Source organism: Mizuhopecten yessoensis, unplaced genomic scaffold (genome assembly GCF_002113885.1).
Source record: "Mizuhopecten yessoensis strain PY_sf001 unplaced genomic scaffold, ASM211388v2 scaffold4701, whole genome shotgun sequence".
NCBI lineage: Eukaryota > Metazoa > Mollusca > Bivalvia > Pectinida > Pectinidae > Mizuhopecten > Mizuhopecten yessoensis.
Window position 1 is genome coordinate 92,436 of NW_018405678.1, and position 27,783 is coordinate 120,218.

The window sequence follows — 27,783 nt, forward strand, 5'->3', positions numbered from 1 at the left end:
TTTAAATGTTACTGATTTGGGCTAATAAATAACCAATACATTTTCAGAGAGGCATGCATGGTTCTTGAACTGGCGACATTGATGAGGTGGCGGAAATCGCCCCACTCGTTGCCGATACAGACGAACATTTGTTTTGTGTATTGTTGCATCAAGTCTTTTCTATATTTATAGTTGCTGACAACTTGTGTGTTATTACATATTGCTTACTAGATCCACCTCAAACGGACCGTACCCGATATGTACCATATTTTGACTGGCCAAAAATCTGAGTTGATAAATATATCCAACTAGAGCCGTACCACGCGAACCGAACCTGAAAAAAGGATCAAGATATATATTGAATTCCTTTCTATAAGGCAATATTTGGATCAACATTAAGGGTGGTCGAATGGCGCAGTGGATAACGCACTCGCCTTTTGCCAAGACGGCCAGGGTTCAATTTTCCATACGACGTGAAAAGGTATCGGGTCACCTACCGGTCACGCGGGTTTTCTCCGGGCACTCCAGTTTCTCCCCACATAAATAGGCCTACCCTCTGCGTGCTTCCATCCGGTCCAACAAGAGTGATGTATATAAGTTGCAATGATTTGTTTCATAATTGTTGTAAAATAGATAAAAGATTACTTAACCAAGACGGCCAGGGTTTAATTTCCCATCCGACATGAAAAGGTATGGGGTCACCTGCCGATCACGTTGGTTTTCTCCGGGTACTCCAGTTTCCTCCCACATAAAAATCTTCTGTGCGTTACCATTAAGGTCAATGAGAGTGATAATATAAGTTGATATAACGTATTTCATATTTGTTGAAAATATATATGAAGTTTAAGATATATTTAGTTTTTAAAGACTTATGTTTGGCTGATATGTTTATTCATATTTTATCCATGGTATAAACACAATTGTCTTGGGTTAAGTTCAATGTCGCTGATCAAATTTCCTGTTTTCCAAGAGAGATTAATTAAGTTCACTTAAAATATTAAAACGAAATGCGAAAATACGTATAGAAGATTTTCGGATACTGTTTAACTACCTTATAATTGTAAAATTATGCTAATATCTTTTCTAGAAGACTTTCTTGTTGAGTGTCTATGTCAGTAAAGCTGATTCGCCTGTCATGGGCAATGTGCTCCTACCGTCAAAGCGTCAACGTGATACTGATGTCAATCGTAGGAGTACATAAATACCGAATTAGCCCAGTCCGTAACACCACTGATAGAAAACAGATGGCGGTAACTTTCGGGCAGGTTCAGAAAATGTCCCGAATGTAGTGTTGAGTTCGAACTTTCTGGCATAATTACTTCCCGCACGTACGTTTGTTTACACGTGCACTTACAGACAAGAAAGATATACACAAGAGGTACACTTGACTTCTGCCCACTGTTGTGACGCAAATGCACGTGCGCCATCGCTTATACAATAGGTTAACGCAAAAATAGTAACCTCCATGTTTTCAGATCTCGCATTGCGTTTTCTCGTAATTTTCCGTTGTAATTTTCAACGACGTGCTGACCACTGTTTAGAACATCCTATCATATGATTTGATAATTAGCCTATCATATCCAGGCAGGCCACCCAATTCGAACCCCATCAGCCCCAATGCACTACATGGCTGACGGAAGAAATGGACAACGGAACTAATATGTTCTATAAAGTTGTGATGTGCCGTGGAAGTACTGCGCAGAATGTTTGTGTGTGACGTGTCACACATGTTGTGTATTTAACCTTTCTATTAGATCATCTTACTATTCCTATTCTGTGGCTCATCAACATGCCTGGCACATCATCACTGTTTCATATATACAACAAAGTAGTATAGTTACATCTACAGTGCTACATGTACATGTGAAAAATTAAGAGGAATACATCTTTAACTTGAATTCATAACCAGAATTTGACAAATATTCAAGACGGAAATGAACATTGATTGATACAATATATCAAGAATTAGAAATGTTATGTCTGCCTGAATATGAAATTACGTAGATTGATGATTAGATTTGTAATGTGTAACAAAATGTCATGGATCCCGAGCATTCCCCGTCGATTGTGGGAGTTAAACTAAACTGGCTTTATGGAGAATTTCTCAACTGCATTTTATCATTAGCTTATCTCCCCCTATTTTAGAACTTAGTCTAGAATCAAACATCCAAATGATCCAAATTATAAGAGTTAAATTTTTCAAATAATTCAATACTCTAGAGACGGGGGCCAGTCTAGATTTAATCGTGCGTATATATATCTTGTCGGCGATTAGTCGCAACCGTTTACACGGAGAATGTAGGAATGGACCATTGTCTTCAGCATACGTTCACAAAGTCATTATTTGGGGTATTTGGGTCAAAACAGTCGATAATATAGTCACATGTACACATGTATGTCTGTGAAACCGAAAACTGGCGCAATGACAGGTTATTAGTTTAGGTGTGGTATTTGCACGGTAAATGGTGTCTGCTGACGACTGCCTTGTAACGTTAATTGGAATTCTGTCAAGATACGGTCACTCTTCAGGAAGTCTAGCTATCTCATGCACATGTATCATATGCCAAAGCTGAATTCATAGTTGTAACCAAATGCTTTCTTCAAAGTGTCAATTTCGCTTAAATGTTGATTATATAAATCCATGCGCAAATGATACTACATGGTCAAAAATATTACAAGGCGAAAGACATTGCAACATCAAAACGATCATAGTACAAACTATACTACAACACCAATTAGATATAAAGGAGGCGACAGATCCCACAACGCGAACCATAAACGCATGTGAATGATATAATCGCAAATGAACATAATTTAAGATGTCAATCATTGTTGAGGAATCGGAAATTACCTTCCATTCTTCTGTTCTAAAGATCTACAAGAAGTCTCTTATTTCTTGATCCAAAGTCGCACTATCTTTAATGGCCTGCTAAGTAAGCAATCATAAAGTTATCGCTTAAACTACTGTACGATGAAGTAAGGGATCATCCATCCTCGATATCCAGGGGTTACGTTCACTTTCGCTCCCTGCACCCCTGGAATATGTCACGACAGAATTGAAGGCACGAAGATAGCTGTTTGATTGGTCTCCAGTAAAAAAAACCACCTGACCAATCGCTAGTCTGATACCTGTCCTTTGAACATTACAAAGGAGAGAAGCCCGACTTTAAAGCCTGTCAACTTTTACCGTTACGAGAACGCGAGATTCTTGTGATGTATATCAAAGGATCGAACTGGTCTCCTTGTCTCATCAACAAGGTGGCGCACACCGAGCCTTCAATTTTGCTATGACATATTCCAGGGGTGTAGAGAACGAAAGTGAGCGTAACCCCTGGATATCGAGGATGGGGATCGTCTATATGAAAAGTTAGTTTACCAATACAGGAAGTCAAACAAGTAAACATTTATTACTACACCTCGCTATTTCGTCCGTTGAGGCCTCATCAGTAGTTCTAAAGGTAAAACAAAAGAATTAAATCAAAACATACGTAAAAATACAACCCTTAGTGTGTGCTATCTTGTTGGTGAGACATGAGGTCTGGTTTGACCCTTTGATTTACAGCAAATTAATCTAAAAATTGACTGACTTTGAAATCGGGTGTCGCCCCTATGTTATCTTCACAGGACAGATATCGGCCTAGCGATTGGTCAGATTCTTTTACCTGATAGCTACCCGCGTGCCTTCAATTTTGCTAAGACATATCCCAGGGGCTCGGGGACTGATAGTGACCAGCAGAGTAAAGATCTTGTTACGTAAAATAACCACTACAGAAGCACCTGTTTAGTATGTAGTTTGTCGATACAGCAAGCCAAACAAATACAACATTATCTATATCACCTGGCCATTTCGTCCAATCAGACGCGTAGCTAGACTTTAAACAATGTTCAAATAAAGTTTGGCATTTAGGACTACGACTTCGAGATGGCGATGTTTGGTTGATTGTCGAATACACAGTGCAATTACTGAGATAATGATGTCGAAGAACTCATTGCCAACTCTGCTTATTTGATGATCATTTTGTCACTAATTGTATGTGAAATATAACGGTATAACATTTCGTATCTAATTGATATAATAACGTCTAATGAGGTCAATGTTCTATATCATAGACCCAGATACAGCATATGTAGAATCGGTTATACCTGGAGCGTGTTCCCAGCCTCGTGGTTGTGACGTATGTGGCACGGTTCATTCACCTTGATCAATCATCTGTACTATGATCCGGTTCACTGTCCTCTCTATATATAATTACAAAGGTACACATAACGTAAAAATCACATATCGAGATTCTGTAATATAAATAAACATACAGATTTTAAATGTATAGGTATCATATTAATTTTAACACTTTAAAAAAGTTCTAGCGCGAAAAATACATACTTAGTATGAAGAACTTGAGATAAAGTAGCGCTTAACGCTTTCCGTAGAGAAAGACTAACCTCTGTTATCAAGTTTCAAAAGCTTTATGAGACATTAAGTCAATCATTGATTACAGTTGTGTAAAAGAAGTCTGAATCAATACGACTTTTATTGTTTATAATAACTTAACTGCATATGAGGTGGCAACATACCTCGCTATACAGGTCTCGGTTAACCTTCATCGCTTGGCTTCCGGCATCCTCGATAATCCAGGGGTTAAGCTCACGTTCGCTATATGCATATGTCAAAGCATAATCGAAGGCTCAGAGTGCACCACCTTGTGGATGAGACAGGAAGTCTAGTTCGATCCTTTGATATACATCAAAAGAATCTGTCAGTCGCATAACGGTACAATTTGCTGGCTTTAAAGTCGGGTGTCGCTCCTCGGTAATATTCAGAGGACAGTTAGCAGCGATTGGTCAGCGTTGTTTTTTTTACCTGGAACCAATTAAATAGTTAGCGGCGTGCAATCAATTTTGCCATGACATATCCCAGGGAAGGCAGAGAGTGAAAGTGAGCGTAACCCCTGAAGTATCGAGGATGGCCTTCCAGTATCATTTGTATATATCATATCATTATTACGGAGGCACGGTAGTCTAGTGGTAGGACGCCGGGCTCGCCACCGAAGGGTTGCGTGTTCGAGTTACGGCACGGCAATATGTTGTATCTTTGAGCAAGATACTTCACTCCGCTTGTTCCAGTCTACTCAGCTGTAAGTGAGTACGTGGTTGGGCAGTGCTAGTATTGTTGAATGCTAGCTGTGAGAGCCGAAATGGCAGCTCCGTCTGTATGCTCCCCAGGGAGTTGGGAAAGGTATTGGCTGGTTGCAAAGGCCCTATAACCACGGATAATAATTTGTGAACCGCATCGAGACGACTTACGAACTAGGATGTGATAAAGCGGTATATAAGAACATCGAATTATTATTATCATTATAAGTCTCAACATTGCAAAATAATTACACTTGCCCTACTCTATCGGAATCGGTAGAACCGAATCAAAAGTAAAGGTTCTTGGTGTTTCCGGGGTTTTGTGTCCTCGCAAAAGATAAGACCATGTGACGGAAATGTCCACAGATATTAACCTAGCTGAAGGACCACTTTAAATTCCATCATCCCACTAAAGTGTGGTCAGATTATTTTTACAAGTAGCTAAAGTCATATGAAGACGATGTTCAAAGATGATGAGGCCACTCAAGGGTCAATTAAAATTCTATATCTTTGAAATGTCACATATTCGACACAGTAGCGGCACTCCACATGGTCAAATTATCATAACAAATAGCTAAAATCATAGCAATATAACAGGAGAGTCATCAGTTTGGTAAGAAAAATAAAGGCTAAGTTTGTTTTGAACACAAACAGGAATTGAAAACTTATTTTGCGAGCTTTCGAAAACGTCTGTTTCCTTTGTCAAGCAAAGAGTGTAAATGCCGATGTAAATCAACTTTGAAAACAACAGAAAACAACCCACTAAGCAACAGTGTGCCGAATCAGTAAAGTCAGCTGTCAAAAGCCATTCGAGACATTTCGTTTAATTGCACTCTTAATACTGCGGATTGGGGCGGAATGGGTAAACATGTTACCCGTCCCCCTGACTTCCTGCAGACTCAATTAAAGTGCCATGTAACCGAAAATTACGACTAGGATACGATAACACAACGTTCTACTCGGTCACATATTACTTTGATAACGGGCTAACCAGAAGCGCGCCTAAGCAGAAATCTCCGAAAACAATCCGGACAGGAAAAATATCTAACTTGTAAAGGAAAATAGTGTCCATTAGTTATACACTGTAGAAGACATTCAGTGTGAGCCTTTATGTAATTTATTATACAATCGATTCATTTATATATGAAATAACATTAAATCAAGCGATACCAATAGATAGATTGTTCTTATCAACAGGATTATGTGGATATCACTACCTTTTCCTCCAAAGTATACCTCAGTTTTTTTGTTTTCCTTTTCACACCCTTCAAACAAACACTTGTTTCTCCACTGACAGTTTATTTTTACCCAGCTTGTCTAAAGAGATAGAATGAAATCTATCTAAACCCAGCTTGTCTAAAGAGATAGAATGAAATCTATCTATACCCAGCTTGTATAAAGAGATAGAATAAAATATATCTATACCCAGCTTGTTTAAAGAGATAGAATGAAATATATTTATACCCAGCTTGTCTAAAGAGATAGAATGAAAGCTATCTAGGTCTGGGTCCTTTCCAAAACCATCGACAAAAACGTTACAATACGCGTTTGTTTATTGGTGTCAATGGTAGGATTTGTTGTGTGGCTTTACTAAAAGGCTTTCAGTTGAAAAGAGAAACACACACCATTGTCTATTTCCTGTCAGTCCTGTTCGTGATAAAGTTTGTTTATAGTACTACGTTTCACTATCAAATGAAGAACTGCTAGGATACTCCTTGCGTTGTGACCGAAACAGTTTACAAACAGCATTTCTTTTAAAGTATAATTATTTCCCCTTCAATTCTACAATATTTTGTTTTAAATTGATATTTTGTTCAAATACTTTAACAATGAAATGCTTCTACGTGTGCTTTACAGTGGATAGCATGAACGTTTTTTCTCCCATTTCAATATTTAAAATGCTCTTTAAACACTCCGTGATGATTCAATGTTTTTGGAGTAAGGGTATTTTAAGAATCCCAGTTACACTGCCAAAAACTGTAACTAAGTATTATCTACTTAAGGATCCCCGTACCACTGCCAAAAACTGTAACTAAGTTTAGGAAACTCATTTTTCGTGCATGACTATAGCTTTGATAAATAATTTCTGAAAAGAGACTCATACCTTGCTGGACCTTTATGAGAAATAATAAAGATGAAATGAACACAATACAATCAACAACAGAGTTCCGAGTGTAAACACACTCCAGCGGTGTTAAACCGGGTTTCGAACCCAGGACTTCAGATTGTTATACTATCGATCTAACCGATTGAGCTTCCTGGTCCACGCACTTGTGATCCAGTTATATCCAAACGGTAGTTAAGGGGGTTCACTTCATATAGGAAAAACTACAGTGCAGTAGGACAGGGTTCCTTAACCGCGAAACAGTTACTTTTGCTTTACAATGTATAACATATTTGTTTCAGTCACAATTCAATTTAAACACTTACAAAAACAACTCCGGTTATTTGCATGCAATGGTTTTATTTTCTAATACATTGGCTGACATGATTCAAATGTGTTACAACCTCTTTTCAGAAATTGAATGACGTCACAATAAGAAATTATTTAGGAGAGAACTAGGTAAGTCCCTTATTACTATGTACGTGATATATCTTGATATTAACACTGTGTACTATAGCGATGATTAACCTCGTAGAAACCTACCTGTGATTAAGACAGGTATCTATACTATTTACAGCTAATACGCATGGAATGCTAATGTGATTTACATATATATATGTTTATATTTTGTGTTAAATTAATAATAATGAAAAATATCACTTAGGTATGTGGTGCGAAGTATATAGAGTTTCGAAAATACTTTGGTTAAGATATTAGGACCAGATTGTAATAAAGGGGCCGTAGAATAACTTTATGTTGTTTTTAAAGCACTAAAATTTTGGGTGTTTACAAAAAACATTCTTTTCAGTTATTTTGTTAAGCAAGATATTCTAATATGATCGTGTGGATTATACATTTCCTCTTTATAACTGAACATGTTTCGAAAATATATGTTTAAGGAAACTCTATTACAAAAAACGATTAGCTTTCCTCTCTCTCTATATTTAATAGTGAACAATTATCATAAAGAATAAACATAATATTTCATAACGAGTGTATGCAATATTTGACACGTCTTATATAACATACCTATCCTCTTATGACTGTTTTCTCTTACGTAAAAAATGTCTAAAAATAAACCAAAATACCCTCTAAAATCTGACATTGCTAAATTATACACATTTTCTTGTATATTGTAGTTCAGTGAAGAGCATATATAATCTTTTACATTTGATATTTCCCTGTAAAAATTGGCATTTTCTTATATCCGACATATCTGTGTAGAACATAATATTATCTTGTAGATCTTCCTACATCTGACATTTCATTGCAGAACATATCTATTCTCTTACATCTATCAAGTCAGCGTAAAACATGTATATTATCTTATGTCCAACATCCATTGTAGAGCATAATTGGTTTTTTTTTATTGCTTTATCTAATATATATATCTTTGGAATCATCATTTTAATGACGAACACACGTATACATCTGTATGTGACATTTCAATGTAGAACATTCATTTCCTCGTACATCTGCAATTTCAATGTATAACATATTTTCTAAATGATATTTTATTGTAAAATATAAAAACATGACCTCATATAGGATGTACCATTATGCCTGATATGTGCAATACTTCGTATGTATAAAATACAGAACCTCAAACATCCTTTTCAATGTTAAACATATATCTCCTAATGATTTAAATCTTTAAACCCTCTTACATCTGACTGTAATCATGTGTTATCATTGACACCTATTCTAATGTATTATAACACATATATATTATCTATATCTGATTATGTAATATATAACACCTTTAACTAAAACAGAAATACTTTATTATATATATGATTTATGTAATCACTGGCACCTGTTATAGTATAATTTATTATTGTTTATCTTTAGTACGTTATCACTAGCACCTGTTATTATATATATTATATTATTTACCTGATTTATGTAATCATTGATACCTCTCATAAAATCTTATTTTTTTCATCTAATCTATAATATCTTTTATATACATAATGCATATCATATACCTGATGCATATAATCTGTTGCACTTCTGATATAAATAATATATTTCCTCTGTCTAATTGTTTTATATCTTATCTTATATTTAACACCTTAATTAAAAGCACACATTTCTTCCAATTTCCTAAATTTCTGATGTGAAACATTCAAATCCTATTACAACTGATTATGTATTCTCTGACACCTCTGATATAAAACAAACATACTATCTAATATGGAGCATCCTTAATGTAAAACAGTAGTATCATCTTACACCCTGGGTTACCTTGTGTATGTTACATTTGACACCTCTAATAAACATCGTACATTGATTACATCATATCTATGTTATACACATACATACACTTTATAGCAACGATACGTATGCATTTATATCTATATGGATGCCACCACATCCAATACAAGAATCCGAATGGGTGTATGTTTCAACGCCTGTAAAATATGTCATGTTTTATAGATGTCTTTTATCCTTGCTATTCTTAGACTCAATATCGACATTTGGATGATTTTCAATATTCTGAAATACCTGGGCATCTCTTTTGTCAAACATTAAAAGAAAATATTTATCGAACCCCTCTTATGTACAACATCTATCACACTGAACATAAAATGACAAAAGAAAAACAATCTTATCTCTGTTACCCAACATATAATTCTATTTTTTTTATAGAAAAGACAAACGCAATTTATAGTGTTTTTTGACATCTCTGTCACTAAACTCCCATTTAACTTCGCTAATTACAAACACAGTGTATGGCTCCAGTAGTATTGGTCTTGCTTGTTATGAATGCGAAAATGTAAAATCCAGATTTGTATGATTTACCTGAGCCACGTGACTCACATAAAGATGTTTACACAGATGAGTTATACAAATATGCAATTCCACGGGAGGGGGTCAAAAGGGGATCTATGAACACTCCTGAGTAATAATCAGTCGTTGATGCCATGCAGCATCGTTGCTGTCTGTATCACTGTCCGAGGAATGTTAGCGTTACGTAGGCACTGTCGGGTATATTCATGCATATAAACACATATTGCACTGGGGAATTTGCAGTCGGGAGGAAATAGCCAGTATGAAGTCGAAAACTGCAGACACGATGTCTAAAACTGACCATTCTGATTCAAAGGCGTAAGTAAAATTATACTTTATAGGATTGTTAAGGCCCATGCATATCTTATGAACTTGAATATTGTTAGCAATCGCTGTAAAACATAAAATGATGACATTTTATTATTTGAATCAATCAAAATATAGATTCTTGTTCAGTATATGTTCATGTCAAATATATCATAGTGTTGTTATGACAGTAAACATTCCATTCATGATAAGGTGAATATTCCGTACAGATTTTTTTAATAAGGTTCGGTAAAACGGTCAACCCTGAAAATAACGTCACGTAAACTGTATTTAGTGAAAAGCTCTTGTCTTAACTGATGTTGGCATGTTTATTTCTTTGTATTTTAATCTATTGTTGTATCGCTGTAAATGTAGGTATGTTAAATATAATATGTTGAAAAAAGTGAGTTGGCCAGGTGGTACGTACATTGATCGCGCTCTCGTCTTCTCGACCACTAGAGGACTCCGGGGACTCCAATTTCCTCCGATTTCCTTCGATTTCCTCCCCTTACGAATTCCCATCTGGACCAACAAGAGTGATTTATAAGTTTATAAACTTTGTTAATAAATGTTATAATATATATACACATATATACTTTTATTTCAATGTTGCATTGTGTGCTCAAATATTCTGTAACCAATCAAACTGAAATAAAGCGATATTTGATTAAATTATAATTATCACCGTGATTTGTTAAGTATTGTAACTTGTTCTTCGGTTAAAAGTTAAAAGTTAAAATCACTTCTGAGAATAATTGAGTAGCCTGTGTCAGACAAATGGTGTCCCTATCATTATTACAGGGCTATTTCAATTAAGTGTGGAATGGTGATCGTAGGATATCTTAATAAGTGTTGGTAGGAGGAGCCGTATTGCTCACCTATTGTTCGTAAATAATCTGTCTGGTCGTTGGTCAAAGGTCATGAGATCACTTGCACGTGCATGTCTAACCCAAAGGTCTGTTTTGTCTAACATTGGTGGCAGGAATTATTTCTGAAGGTGAACATAAAAACAAACTTGCTGATGATAAACACTTTTCGAGTTTTGTTCTGATGTCAGTTGCTATGACGTCGGTGATAAGTAACTTCCGGTTTCTTCATCTGGAACACTTTTACCGTGAGGATGGCTTATCTGAAAATCAAAATTGAAATAGGAGATTATTATTTGTTTTAGGTAGTCTTAAATATCTGATATTGAATATCTTTTGTTTTATACTTATATACCGACATAATACTAGAACAGGAATATTGTTAATGAAAACTATTTGCTGCTTTTCAAATAAGTGGCTGCTATAATTTATTTAACAAGATTGGAACTTGTGATGGTTTCTGAAGAATCAACATGAAAATATGACCATTCAGTGATAATCGCTATGGTACCACATCGACTTATCTAAACTCTCATTTACAAGTTATCCGTTCCGAACAAAGCATTCGAACCATACCGATGTTTGCAGGTAGTGCCTAGTACCAGTCAGCCAAAATCCTATCTTGAACAGAAATGCTCAGAGTTAAAAGGAACGGTCAATGTAATTGGATAATTTGACCAACCTACCTGTAGTATTTGATCCTATAATCATTAGACCTTTTAGCGATCACTAACGCTGTGTGTGGGTGTAACTCAACCCAAAAGAATGTAAACCGGTCAGTATGTTGTGTTTGTTCTATTGAATTAGGTAAATATATCTGTACCGTACTGCAACCTTATCTACTGAATGCCTCTTACAAAACTTTCGTTCAATCGTCATGAATTGCATTCTTTTAAGATTAAAGAGAAAGTTCCGCAACAGGAATTGGGTTTAGGATTTATTATTTACAGTAGTTTAGGCCCCTAACTGCACTCGTTTATCTTGTGGTATTTAGGCATCTCTACCGTATTCCCAGGTACTTTATACCATGTAAAAAGCGAGAGAATTCGGAGAAATGTCTTCACTGTAATTTACAGGAAGACTTCATTGTAAGTTCTCGTGTATCTAGACGCATAAGGTGTTTTTGTCAAATTTTCAAAATCGTTTCATATTGGAGAAGAAATTTGAAAGGAAAGAAAAATAAGAATTTATGAAAATATGATGATAAGCATTACCACAACATCATAATTGGTTATAATTCACACTTACATTGTAATATGTATACACTTTCTTTTTACTATACATGTGATATTAATACCTTGCCTTTGCATGCTATATTTATACATCGTATATGTGCAAGCATTTTCATTGAATTAGGATGATTTCTCACGAATTTTTAGACTTGCAAGTTTATTTTCAGGAGGGGTCAACAATACGAACAATTATCATATTACCTTATTAGGCTTATTAGGTGTATCGACCATTCTTGTTGATGCATATTTCATGTCTACGTAACATATAGCCAGTGGTTATTAAAAGAGTACCAAGCAATTTCTTCTTTAGATGCGGGATGGGTCAATGATTCAAACAAATGTACCCTATCAACAAGGAAGAGGAAGGACGTTGTGTCATGTATTTAGGTCAGTACTAACAAGATTGGAAAATAATATCAAATCTGTTAGTGACCAGCAAACAATCAGTCACCATCACTAGTAACACTTTCAGGTCAATTGGGAGTCCCGGTTGACCTTTTTTTCGTTCCTTTGACATCAAATTCAGCATGCATTTAACATTTCGTTTTCTATCCTGCTTTCCTAGCAGACACCTGATGATATATCATATCTGTTGTATGTGGATGACGTCACGAACTGATTGTCATCTAAATAAGATAAGTGTCTCTAAACTGCCTCTTCGCGATGTCCTGGACCTTTGGTGACACTATTTGATTCTCCGGATTGGACAAGAAAACTTCCATGTTTGGCACTGGAAACAATCGTTTTTGGATCTCCTGGGTTTTTTCTTTCTTATTTCTTTCGTGTCAGCTGGTCTAGGGTTTCTTTTCCTTCATGTCGATGTAACTGGTTGATGTTTTCTTGTGCCCACTGATTTATTGATTTTGTCTTCGTGTGTTGACGCTATGGTTAAACCCAAATATTTTGTTCGTGGTCGGATAGATTTATCATGATTGCTATTTATAAATGATTTTCAAAAAACCTATTTAAGAACAGAAGCAACCACAGATGAATTCATTGTTTAGGTTAAATATTAACCCCAACAGTTAATTTTCAAATAATTGCAATCAATTTTTGATTTGGTGTATCAGTATTTTTTACCAAAACAGCGATTCGGTTCAGTTTGCTTCTTCATTTTCTACACTTTTAAACACATATTTAAAGATTGAAAAAAAAACCAAGAATTAATTAAAATGCCTGTTTATCTAACTTGACACGGTAAATACAAATATACAACACTATAAGATGCCAAATTTCGAAAAGTAGCATCGCTGCAAACTATTTACTGTCTGAACGACCCAACATCACCATGAAGTCATACACTTCCATACGGAAAGATTAGGTGTGAGAGTTATTAACGTAAAGAAATGTATCGTGAGAGTTATTAACGTAAAGAAATGTATCGTGAGAGTTATTAACGTAAAGAAATGTATCGTGAGAGTTATTAACGTAAAGAAATGTATCGTGAGAGTTATTAACGTAAAGAAATGTATCGTGAGAGTTATTAACGTAAAGAAATGTATCGTGAGAGTTATTAACGTAAAGAAATGTATCGTGAGAGTTATTAACGTAAAGAAATGTATCGTGGTGGTCTTTTTGCCCCCTTAAAAGAGGACACGGTAAAATATTGATTGACAGGGGTCGGGGCATTAGCTTGCATTACGCAGATGGTACTTCACATATATTATTTCTCTTAACCTAACATAGAAATGACATTCTTCAGGGTTACTGCTTGTGACAATTCTAAAACATATTAAAAAAAATAAGAACAACAAATTTACGAAGCATACGTTAATGATCTAATACTCCCGATCTTGACATGATTGAAATCACAGCAAAAGCAGACATTTCAATAGAGGAAACTCATATAAATCGTCTTCTGTATTTTGATGCAATTCTCCTTAAGAGTGATGGCAAAATTGTGTCCCGTTAATTCTGTACACGAACGTGAATCTATATCGGGGCGGATCACATCTGTTGAGGATGTGGCGTTGTGTACTGCCTTTTGCATATGTTTGCTACCAACGCTCGGGGACTAGATAGTCCCCTGCTGGGCCCCTCCATACCAGTACCGAGTAGATATGACCCCATCCGTGGGTATACTTATTTCAACACTCATAGAGGTGGTGGCTATACCATCTCTGCCAGTCTTATCCTAACATTCGTCCCAATAGCTAGTTATTTTCTCTCTCTCACGTCTGCCGTACGACAGACATTTTGTTTTGCGCGCGTGCAGTGCTCGTGAAGTGGTATATATATATATAACAGACAAAATGGCTGCGGTATAGCGTGAATCATCTCTCTACCATATACATGACTAAGTAACTAGTGTTGTTGGTGTGTTTGAGCTAACAGAGATAACCAGAAGGAGTGTTTTATCTTCGCTGCTCAGGGGCTACAACTTTCGTAATACACTACTCGGAGCCAACTTACAAAGTAACCTATCCGTCAGTGCACGGCAGTAGACATGGCCGTCTCAATGGAATAAAAAGGAACAGGTTTTTAAAAAAATATCCTGTTCCAATTTCCTGGGATTGTTTAACTCTTGCAATGGACGACGCGGATATAATACAAAAAATAGGAAAGAAAAGGTAGGTTTATATCTCAATGACGAAGGACTCCCTATGAGTATTTTATCGTCGACTCTTCAGAAAATTGTTATATAATAATCTATTAGCAATACCTTCTGCTTTTCGGAGGTAATACTTAACGTTAACCAGACATAAACATTTGGCAACAATCCTGTGTTATAAAAAAAAAAACGGAAAGAAAAGAAGTTATCCCGTGGAGCACCTTGGAATGCTTTTGGTTTACCGATTCCTTGCAGGTTGCTGTTCTGGGATATACATTAACTGTTCTGGTTCATTCTAAAGCTAATGTGGAGGTTCTTGAAGATGAACGTGTAGCTAAAGCTTTCACTTAATTTAATCCTGAATCTTAACATTTTGGTATCATTATTCCTAAATACCAACACAATCTGAATGAATAATTAGTTTAATAAAGGCATGTTTAAACTTGTATGTATAATAATCATCCAAGGATTTTAATCATATATGCTCCTCCCAACTACACAGTAACAATTTTATGACATCAGCTACATCTGTTTGGCATGGGTTTTAACGTTTAAGTTCTTGATAAATAAATATTCAACTGGCCGACCGGATGTGGGTTTTACCGCCTGATGTTTGTTCTGGTCAACTTTTTCTTCCAACAACTCTGTTTGTAATAATAGCAGGTCCTGTCACTGGCCTTATACAAAAATAGAGAAGGTTGATATTTTACCTACTTTCACACTTTCCCATTTTGTGTTCTTTGAGCATCCTCAAACAAGTTTTTTTTAACAGCAATTAATATTTTTGTAGTCTTTGAATTTGTATTCTCCACTTGAATACACTAAAAGTGTTTGAAGCAGTGACGGATTAGCCATTGTTCCCAATCGACAGTACTAGTGAATAGTCAGAATTCGGCCTTTAGACATATGTCTATTTATCAGAACAACTCATCTATGTAGAACACTCTAGCAACACCACCAAATCTATGATTATGTGGGTAATCTCCCCTTTCAGTCAGATCATTTCTGAATGTTTTCGACTCTACTCGTATGTGGGGTCTTTTGTGTACAGTATATCCTACTGGTGTGGTTATACGTTCAACAGAAGAACCCTTTAGCCAAGCAGTCTACTTCAAAGAACTTAGAGAAATGTTCTGTATAGATTTGAGTCAGGGATAATACGGCAAGTATCTTTTGTAAAAACTACAAGATGACCACAAGGATATCTCTCTGTCCGGTCACCTACTGACCCTTGAGTGTGGTTTTGTACCTGGTGACTGGTCTGAATTTCTAGAACGTTTACTCAACTACTACGTTTTGGGGTGTTCTCGTTCTGTATCTTAGTACAGTTTTAGATAGTTATATCTTGATAATTTAACAGTTTTAACCATCTTCTTTTTCAGTTTTCGTATATATCGTACATATCTTCTTCAAGGCTTCTCCATCTTTATGTTCCTTAAAATTGTCATTACTTAATTTTCCCGTTTTTACCAATCTGGATAATTTCCGTGCACTTTAAAGGAATCTTGCCTTGAACTCTTTCGTTTAAAAATAGACAATGATGTTGAAAGCGGTGTTCTGTACTGTGTTTCTACGAAGCCTGCCACCCATTATCTGACACAATACACGCAAACAAATTTCCGGTTCTCTGCTCATTTTAAAAGAGTAACCCTCAATATAGTCTACAACACATGTAAATTGTAGTCTGGAAATATTCAAAAAACTTACAAAACACTAGCACAATTTTGAAACACCTGTCAGGGATACACTGCAGAGGAACTTTTGCCAAACAAAAGCCAGCGCGACGCCAACATACCGCAGTATGTTGTATATCTCACACCTGTGCTGATTGTTTCGTATTTGTGACGATAAATAAAAAAAAAAAGCGGAAATTAAACAAATAGGAAAGTTTTGGCTCCAGTGGTATCCACAGAAATGGCAAGACCCACCACGTGATAAGAAAAAATATATCTATAATACCGAAGGTTATTGCTTTCTATGACGTCATATTCGGTATTCTGGCAGATGGCAGGCGTGTATATCTCCTTTACCTCTCTGGGCGAGCAGGGGGGTAGAGAAGGAGGTTGTGTGATACAGTGCAAACACACTAGCCCAAAAATAGCCGAGACATGGTTCGATAACTGCCTTACACAAATACATATTGGCTCCTCTGATCAGACCACTTCATTTTCTCTCTGTCTCTCTTTAGTGCCGGCTGGTGACTTTTCGGTGGTTATTCTCCACTTGCTTCGGTTACTAAAGGTCAAATGAAACCATTCAGAATGTCTAACCTTAGAAACAGGTGAGAGTATAGAGAAGTAGTTAGTCTGCTTATAGTACTTGGTCTGTGATTTGTCAATTTGGCTTTCTGCTTGAGGCTAGTGACTATAGAACGTATAGTCAGTGTTGCTTAATTAGTAAAATACCCTCTGTAGGGAACATCTTAAGTGTTTCTATTGCTTGCTTTGTTATCATTTCAATCTCTAAAAGTTCCGGATAGAAGAAATGGCCTGTTGTATCCAACAGCATGATGATAAGGGGCGATTTGTCATCCGTCAGCTTTCTTCAGGGATACCGAAGAGACAAAATCGTATCTGCTTTCCTCGTTATATTCGGTGACTTGTTATTTTCTTCCTTTTTACATTTTTCTTAATTTTCATTGTTTCATTTGGCACACGAAGTATTAATCTTTTATTGTTTGGCCATTAAAGAGGTATTTCAAAGGTAAAGGTAAGCTAGAAATTCGAAGAATTAGTTTCACCCGTGCAATCAATGCTCTTATATGTAATATTGATTGAATGGAACACTTGTATGACAGCTTATCGTCGAAATGAGCTTTTTATAGTGAACAGTCGCTGTCAATGCTGTATTGAAAGCAAATCGTTTGCGACTTTTCAAATTCACCATTATCTTTTTTGTCACTGATGAAATGTATGTTGTTAATATTGACTGTACTTTTCTGAAAGTTTACCGTTTTTTAGTAGAAAAAATAGGTAATGTATGATTCAGTGAACGATCGCCATATTTCTAACGCATAAATGAAGACCATTGCATAAGCCCTAGAACGAAAAATGATTCGTAAACTTATATCATTTTAAACTACTTCCGCTTCTTTTGTTTTGAATTTTGGTCGTGTTACGAAAGGTACGTCCTCAATGTTATTATGGTAGATATACGTCTGTTTCTTTGTTGGAATGATATGAGTGTTCGGTCGCCACCTAGTGTCTGGTAAATTATGATTTTTTATCTAATAATACACGTTCGTTAGATTCTCTTTTAAACGCCTCATCTTTGTACAAAACTACTTTTTAAGTGGTAACAGTACCGGCGTAATAGACTCTGTCAGATAAGCTTCGTTAAACGTAAGTGCACAAGACTTAGTCAACCGAAACCTACAGGCACCCACCCTCATTGCATACTGTGGATAAAGCCAGTCTTAGAAGAAATCCCATATTGAAAGGCTTAATATTTCCAAAATAGTAGCGTATAACTTAAATACAAGAATATGGAATATGTTGTGGGTTTTAATTGCTAATTCAAAAAGTCAATTATTGGCAACCCTGTGTGACAAATATAAGGTATTGACAACAGGTTTACCAATTGATAATTAGGTTTTAGTAGTCCAGTGATTATGAATTTAATCGTCACTATCTACAATTAATTGATATTTGGCATTCTGCCGTTATCTGCGGCTACACTATCTTGACATTAGAATGTCTACGTTGGTAATGAGTTATATTCCTAATCACATATTTTGGCACAGAATGTAACCAAAAGGTCTGTGTCTAGCCTTCAATGGGAATGTTCTCTATAAATGAAAAACCATTTAGGTGTCAAACCACCATTTCCCAGTGTCATAATGAAATCTTGCCAGTAAACTCCTGGTTCAATGGCCGTTTCAAAGTGTACGCTTGATTGAAACATGGCTTTGTGAATGTCTGGACGTGTTCTATAGGATTATCGCACTGATTACTATGATACATATATTGATACCACATGTCTGGGCACGTGATGTAGGGGAGGGGGGGTCATAATTATGTACAACGTTGGTATTTCGTACATATCTTCTGTTGTCTGAAATAACATCTCGTCTCCATAATAAAGCATCGCTGTTGTGGCTGTTAGCACTTGGGATGTCTATGATGTATGTTCGAGGAGGACGTTCTGCATACGAATTGTGTAATAATGTATAAGCTGAACAGAGTTGATGATATGTCGCATAACAAAATGTGATCATTGGATAAGTAATACTTTTCTTTAACTATAATGTTGATACTCATTGTCTCCAACCAGACTTGAGTTAGGATGACACGGTAATCTTTAATGTTGCCGTGACATTTACTCCTTGTCATGTTGCCACAATTTGCCCTTTGCATTTGTTGGCATTATAAAGGGGTGTGTTAAAATAATGAGAGAGATATTCAGCGCGTGATGAATTGTGAAGATAAAAAGGTAAAAGTGGACCGAAAAATATGATGGTTGTTAGCTATATGTAGCTAATAAAACGAGTGGCATTTTATCAAGGTTTTACTCTACATTCACTCACACACACTCATAAGGTATATTAAATATATACAATGTATATAAATGTGTTAGTATATATACTGTACATCCACAAAAATACAAATTACCGTAATTAATCATCAACATACATTTGCTTAATGTTATGTCTTATTTGAAGTGTATACTATTGCATTCGTTGCATGCTCAATGACGTCATCATATTAATCTTATAACCACGGTTCCTTGAACTGCTGACATGATGTTTTGTATATAGTTTCGGATACCCCTACTCTCTCGGATTAAGTGCCAGCTTGTTCCAGAAATAGATACATGTCTGTATTTTTTCACAGATACTAATAAACTTGTCATTATTCTTACACTATTTCATGTTAGAAGATTGGGTTTGACATGTTCTGATATAAACTTTGGTATTAGTGGTTTGTTAGCTTAATGTGATTTTGTATTTTAAATATAGTTGGGATTTTATCAGACAAAATTGTTAGTGACTTAATTACATTTATATATTATCAATACATACAACAGTTTTACAAATGTTATTAATTTGAAAAGAAAAAAAAAATGTAATAACAAAAGTTTGTAGTTTTACGAAAGAAAATGAAACTGCACAAACTAACCAATTACCGGTAGACTTGGTCATTCTTTATGGGTTAGTCATAGGGTTAGGAATAACATAAACGAGCCGTCTATGATATGCACCTGGCTCCGAGAAGCCATTCATACCGATCATCATTGGGAAACATCTGGGTTCTGTGCTGAAACCTGAACATATGACCATGTGATCTACCACATAGACAAGTTTGAAGGAATGTACATCAACTCAAAGGTTACAAAATTTAACAAGTGTCTTGAAATCACAAATGTCTATGTAGAAATTGTTATCGGGGATCAGGCAAGCTTTCATCAGATGTCACAAATAATATAGCCTATCAGATACAAGTCAGTGTCTGCCATCATACAAATACATTTACATTAGTATCATATTGGTAGTAAAATCCATACTGCGTACAATTATAATGCAAACAATATACACTTAAGAATACCGATTTCTCAGTAATGTAGCAGGATGGTTAATGTTTTATACGGTAACAATACCGATGTCTCAGTAATGTAGCAGGATGGTTAATGTTTTATTCGGTATAAATTCATATCTCACCGATACGAACTGTTGACAATGTTAGAACATATGAAGATGTCAGTTGTGTTGTTGAACGTTTGTTTCCACCTATTCTCACGAATGTCTAGGGCTACAACATTAACAGAACAAACGGATTATTACCTCTTCTAACCTCTTATCTATATGTCTATCTAGCTAGATGTCAACAAAACAAAACCGTATTTCGAACTCGTAATCGTTGAAATTATTGCCAAATAAGGTGAGAGAGAAAAATTAAAGACATAGATACCCTTGAAATATAAGGGAATAAGACCATGCGTTCTTGGGAGTAATTGTCCTTCGTTACATAGAGTAATTAACTGTTCTTTACTACATTGACGAATCCCGCAGTGTAAATTTACGTCAAATCCAAGTGATATCAGATTTTCAAAACAAGCACACAAATAAGCTAAATCAAGAGATACTTCATAATTCGCAGAAATCGTCCTTTCGAGCAACTATTGCTAAATTATCATAAACGTAGAAAATAATTCGCAGATCCCTCTCTGTCAATTTTGTTTTGGTAAACGGAATCTTGTATCAAAATGGTTTTCATATCCCTGTACATGTATATATATAAATAGGTTGGACCACCGTACATCTCCAGTAGTGACGTCAGTTCGTAAACCATACCATCAGCCACACGTTGATCTGCTGTGATCTCAGACATGTTACGTGAGCGGAGGGTCATATCTTAATGAGTTATGCAGACACTGCCCTTGGTTACGTGACGTCACATGTTGCGTAGTGATACAGAAAGACTGTATCTGTGTCGTAGTACCAAACGTTCGGTTGTCAATTTGGTCTAGCAAGTTCTGATATCTTATTAACGTGCTCTCAACGATCCAAGAATATATATGTACACTGTAGCTAACCACATTTTTGAGAGTTTGTATTTTTCTGTTGAAAATTATTTATGTACTTTGTACGAGTATATTCTTTAAAGATACGCAGCTGCATGGATATATGTATTTGTTGATTATAGTTTGGGGAGTGTGGACGCTCTCTTAATTGTCTGTTTGTATACCAAATCATTGTTAAAACTTATTAATCAAGCATTGTTAATTAAATATATTTCTCATAAACGTTATTTTTTTTTTTTTAAATCAGACATTCGTCAAAACAGTAAACTGAGTGATATACAGTGTATAGATGTTCAAAAATATATAATTGGTAAAACAGCACGCATTTTCCATTTCAAAACCCACTTTCTTTTCGTTGGAACTGTTTCGGTTACCGCGACTATCTTTACATAGTCAGTGGAAACTCCTCATTTCTGTCAGAACAAACGTGACAGTTATGTTTGCACAAGGAACAGCGAAGAAGGGCATGCACTGACTTGGTGCCTTGCCCCCGACCTTTTCACACCCCTAGACAGCGTATGAAGCAGTTGCAAAGCCAACAATAGTAAAGGATTGTACAGCTAAGACTTTTGAAACAAAGAGACTGTATTGCTGTTACGTGTGTAACGCAGACATAACTGGAAACTCGGCATACTATTGTAAAGACGTCAGGTTGGTTGGGGTCATCGTGAGTCCAGTTTCAGACAAAGGAACATAGTTGAAATACGTCCAGGTTGTAGGTCAAAGTAGGCCAGACGCTATAGAAAGCAGGGTGACTCTTCTTTGTTTGGCTCAAAGTCGGACTGTTTGAAATCGTGCCAGCCTGGAGTACAATACAACTGGGTCACACGATGTGTTCCTCGTGAGTGTCTTACAATAACAGGGCGAGGCTAGATTATTCTGAGTCTGATTCACTGACACTACACTATAGTTTACAGCAGGCCACTTTAGTACCTAACATCAAAAGATTCGAGATCTTGTTAGCGAACCTACCCCTCATTACCAATATATGTAACATTGCATACCTGCACGAAGTAACTTTGGAGTAACGGAATTTTAAACCTGAACTATAAACGAACGTTTCTCTTTTTAAATTAATCATGATAATACCATGATTTGGTTTAGGTATTTTAACTTGTTTTTTCTGGGAAAGAAATTAGGTATGCAATGCAAAACTTACATTGGATACAGACTTTGTTTAGCATATGGTTATTTTTATCCTACTTGGATAACTGTGTTTCGTAAGCGCTTCCGGGAAAACAGTGTAGTGTTACATGAGGATAAATATGTATAACGCTCAGTTGGTTTTCGAGGCTTTATATTGTAAATATTAAAATCAAAATCTCAAATGTTAAGACTGTTTGGGAAAGGCTTAATTTGATGTCGAACTTTAGTGATTTTCGAAAAGTGTTTAATGTATTTTTTAGTTTATATTTGAAATCGTTGATTCGATAGCACTCATCTGCACCTCCAACAGACAGGATGTGATACATTATAAATATTATCAACCAATACAATCTACCGTATCTAAAACCACACCAATACATAGGTCAGAGCAAAGTTGTCAATTCTACAGACATATTTCCTTTGGTATATAATTTGAATATTAAATAACTTGATATATTGTAACTAAGGGAACCCACACGTGCCAGAACACGTGTGTCTTTTCAAACAATGTAAGTGATGCGTCGGCTTTATGACGTTAAAATGATAGCGTAAAATTGCTTCTTGTCTAGGGTTGCTGTTTTCTGTTTCATGTTCTGCGTTTTCGTTGTTAACATTCTTACTCCCACATTGTATGTGCTACTCTGACTATGCATGGGAAAACATAATCTTTATTGTAAACGTGTAGTGCATATTTGTGTGTTAAAATGACCAACGATTTATTTGTTAAGGAAAAGCGAGATCAAAGACATTTACAATTCATATTTTGACTTGGTTCCTTGTGGATATTTGAATGTAATTCATACCAAAATATCGCGGTTAACTAATCCTAAAATAAAGCATAATATAATCCCGTCTAGGCTAGCCATACCCCAGTTCATTGACAACATAAGGAACAAACTTAGCAGATACAAACAGACAACATTATCATTTTTCACACTTATTCTTTAAAAGATAACAAATATAATTCCTTAATACCACAAAATCTGCAAAAAACGACACACCCACACATTAAGACACTAACTGGATAGACCAACAATGCATTGGACTATAAAGAAAAGACCATTGGGATATCGATCACTGAAGGATTTAGAGCTAAGCTTTTTATTAATTTTAGGAACTCTCTAACCCGTTGGTACACTGACAACCGTTGCTGTAGATATGATGAATGAAATACATGTAACAATAATATTACTTTACATAAACACATGCAGGCGTTATCCTAAGAGAACAACTTCCTGTTTTAAAATAATAGCATGCCTGTGGTGGATTCTAATTCAACAGATAATCTTTGAGCGTTGGCTTTAGAGAGAAACAGGCGGTTTGTGGTGGCGCGGTATAAAACACAATAACACCATTAGCTTCTCTGACCATCAATGGAGTACCATTACTCTACCTGCCAAGTTAATAAAGGTAATGGGGTACAGGGTGAACCTGGAACAATATCCTGCCAAGGTAATAGAGTTAATGGGGTATAGGGTGAACCTGAAACAATAGATATCGCAGGCTAAATCAGTCTATACTGACGTTAAACGAATTAGAAAAAAGTTTAGGGTACGAATTCTATCAACTGTACTTAACGCCCCTTTACCTAAGATATCTAGAGCTAAGGATTAAAAGTGGAATGTGTGAGAAATAGTTACGGTACCACTTACATCAACTGTACTTAATGCCGATTTACCTTAGATACCCATTGCTAAGGACTAGAAGGGAAATGTGTAAGAAACAGTTACGGTACCACTAACATCCTGCCCTTTTACCTTAGATACGCATTGCTAAGGACTAGAAGTGAAATTTGTTCAAAACAGTTACGGTACCACTTCCATCAACTGTTCTGAATGCCCATTTACCTTAGATACTCATTGCTAAGGACTAGAAGTGAAATGTGTAAGAACTGTTCTGAATGCCCTTTTACCTTAGATACGCATTGCTAAGGATTAGAAGTGAAATGTGTAATAAACAGTTACGGTACCACTTACATCAACTGTACTTAATGCCGATTTACCTTAGATACCTTATGCTAATGACTAGAAGTGAAATTTGTAAGAAGCAGTCACGGTACCACTTACATCAACTGTACTTAATGCCGATTTACCTTAGATACCCATTGCTAAAGACTATAAGTGATATGTGTAAGAAACAGTTACGGTGCCACTTACATCAACTGTTCTGAATGCCCATTTACCTTAGATACGCATTTCTAAGGATTAGAAGTGAAATGTGTAAGAAACAGTTACGTTACCACTTACATCAACTGTTCTGATTGCCCATTTACCTCAGATACCAATTGCTAAGGACTAGAAGTGAAATGTGTAAGAAACAGTTACGGTACCACTTACACCAACTGTTCTGAATGCCCCCTTTACCTTAGATACGCATTGCTAACGATTAGAAGTGAAATGTGTAAGAAACAGTTACGGTACCACTTACACCAACTGTTCTGACTGCCCCCTTTACCTTAGATACGCATTGCTAACGATTAGAAGTGAAATGTGTAAGAAACAGTTACGGTACCACTTACACCAACTGTTCTGAATGCCCATTTACCTTAGATACGCATTGCTAACGATTAGAAGTGAAATTTGTAAGAAACAGTTATGGTACCACTTACATCAACTTTAATGCCGATTTACCTTAGATACGTATTGCTAAGGACTAGAAGTCAAATGTGTAAGAAACAGTGACGGTGCCACTTACATCAACTTTAATGCCGATTTACCTTAGATACCCATTGCTCAGGACTAGAAGTGAAATTTGTTCAAAACAGTTACGGTACCACCTACACCAACTGTTCTGAACGCCCATTTACCTTAGATTCTCATTGCTAAGGACAAAGACTAGAAGTGAAATTTGTTCAAAACAGTTACGGTACCCGCATTGCTAAGGACTAGAAGAGAAATGTGTAAGAAATAGTTACGGTACCACTCACACCAACTGTTCTGAACGCCCATTTACCTTAGATAGGCATTGCTCAGGACTAGAAGTGAAACGTGTAAGATACAGTTACGGTGCCACTTACATGAACGGTTCTGACTGCCCATTTACCTTAGATTCTCATTGCTAAGGACAAAGACTAGAAGTGAAATGTGTAAGAACTGTTCTGAATGCCCATCTACCTTAGATACGCATTGCAAAGGACTAGAAGTGAAACGTGTAAGATACAGTTACGGTGCCACTAACATCAACTGTTCTGAATCCCCTTTTACCTTAGATACGCAGTGCTAAAGACTAGAAGTGAAATTTGTTCAAAACAGTTACGGTACCACCTACACCAACTGTTCTGAATGCTCTTTTACCTTAGATACTCATTGCTCAGGACTAGAAGTGAAATTTGTAAAAAACATTTACGGTACCACTTACACCAACTGTTCTGAACGCCCATTTACCTTAGATTCTCATTGCTAAGGACTAGAAGGGAAATGTGTAAGAAACAGTGACGGTGCCACTTACATCAACTTTAATGCCGATTTACCTTAGATACTCATTGATCAGGACTAGAAGTGAAATTTGTAAAAAACAGTTACGGTACCACGTACATCAACTGTACTTAATGCCGATTTACCTTAGATACCAATTGCTAAGGACTAGAAGGGAAATGTGTAAGAAACAGTGATGGTACCACTTACATCCACCGTTCTGAATGCCCTTTTTCCTTAGATACTCATTGCTAAGGCATAGAAGTGAAATGTGTAAGAAATAGTTACGGTACCACTCACACCAACTGTTCTGAACGCCCATTTACCTTAGATTCTCATTGCTAAGGACTAGAAGTGAAACGTGTAAGATACAGTTACGGTGCCACTTACATGAACGGTTCTGACTGCCCATTTACCTTACATACTCATTGCTAAGGCATAGAAGTGAAATGTGTAAGAAATAGTTACGGTACCACTCACACCAACTGTTCTGAACGCCCATTTACCTTAGATTCTCATTGCTAAGGACAAAGACTAGAAGTGAAATTTGTTCAAAACAGTTACCGTACCACTTCCATCAACTGTTCTGAATGCCCATTTACCTTAGATACACAAGGCAAAAGGTTAGCAGTGAAATAAGTCTTTTCTAACAGCGCATTTGTAAGAAGAGTAGTTATGGTACAAATATCATCTCCTATAATGCTCCCTTATACATCCCAGGCGCTTTAGGCTATTAGTGAAGTATATCAGTCAGTACTGACAATAAATTTATTTAAATCCAGTTAAAGTAGATACCATCTCGTGTACTAAGGGTGTATATCTTTTTTGTGAATGTTTCCCTCCTCGAGCAGTATATGATCAAGTTTAATGTTTTGCACCTAATAGTATGATAGTGAACATCGTTTTGGAAATTATTTACATTGGAACCTCGTTTTTTACCTCTCACCTTTAACTGCAGACGTATAAAATCATTTGATATGACAAAGAAGTCACTTGCTTATTTTTAAATGTCTCAAAAACCACGAGGCCATTATTTTTACTCATATAGAGATAATTCGAGGTAAAATATGTAACAAAATATTTATTCACCCAGAACATTGGTGACATGTGAAGCAACCCACTACCTTCCTACCAAATGTAATGAGCAGGTACCCTCAAACAATTTGAATACGCAATAGATGAACACTGCAAAAAGCAATTAAAAAAAATGTTGTTATATATTATTATTATCATGTATCTTAATATTACAAGCTGACTATCAAAGTATTGTTAATCTGTACAAGTAGTATTTTATGTATATTGTATTGAACATGTTTTTTTTTATAGATATATAACTATTATTAGATTCCAATGTTCTTGTCTTTATTGTAAATCCATATTTTGAATTAGAACTACACATTCGTTTATCATGCATTTGCTTAGCATTATATATTACCTTATCGCATTTTTTTACCTTTTAAACAAGAACTATTTTAAACAAATCTAAGGAACAAAGTCTTATTTATATAACTGATTAGTGTGATATCTCACTACTTCATATAATCTTACTGGACTTGGGGAGTTTGACATTCTGTGGGTATTTATAAACACATACTGTGTATAACGTCACAGTGCCTCTCTACCTCTACAGCAACACAAGGCTATTTCTGATCCAGGCGATGATTAAAACCATCAGAAACACATGCTTTAGTATATTACGTACGGGGCGCACGGTAGGGGAGGCAAGACTGGAACCATTATTCCA

The 27,783-nt window shown here is 36.0% G+C and overlaps 1 protein-coding gene across 13 annotated transcripts in view; it reads left to right on the forward strand.

Annotated features, from left to right (window-relative positions):
* The window catches only part of LOC110449604 (tripartite motif-containing protein 2-like), a 65,894-nt gene that overhangs the window by 26,262 nt on the left and 11,849 nt on the right, over positions 1-27,783 (forward strand). The window contains exon 2 of one of the 13 annotated variants that reach the window (XM_021496567.1): positions 7,628-7,672. The exons of 9 other annotated variants lie outside the window; for them this stretch is intronic. Coding sequence is in view for 3 of the 4 variants with exons in the window: in XM_021496564.1 (XP_021352239.1) it covers positions 10,269-10,324 (56 nt within the window). In the remaining variant the exon portion in view is untranslated. Of the gene's footprint in view, positions 1-7,627; positions 7,673-10,133; positions 10,325-14,474; positions 14,981-17,145; positions 17,243-27,783 lie in introns of those variants that run through there. 3 more of the 13 variants (XM_021496564.1, XM_021496565.1, XM_021496566.1) reach the window with 3 other exon arrangements.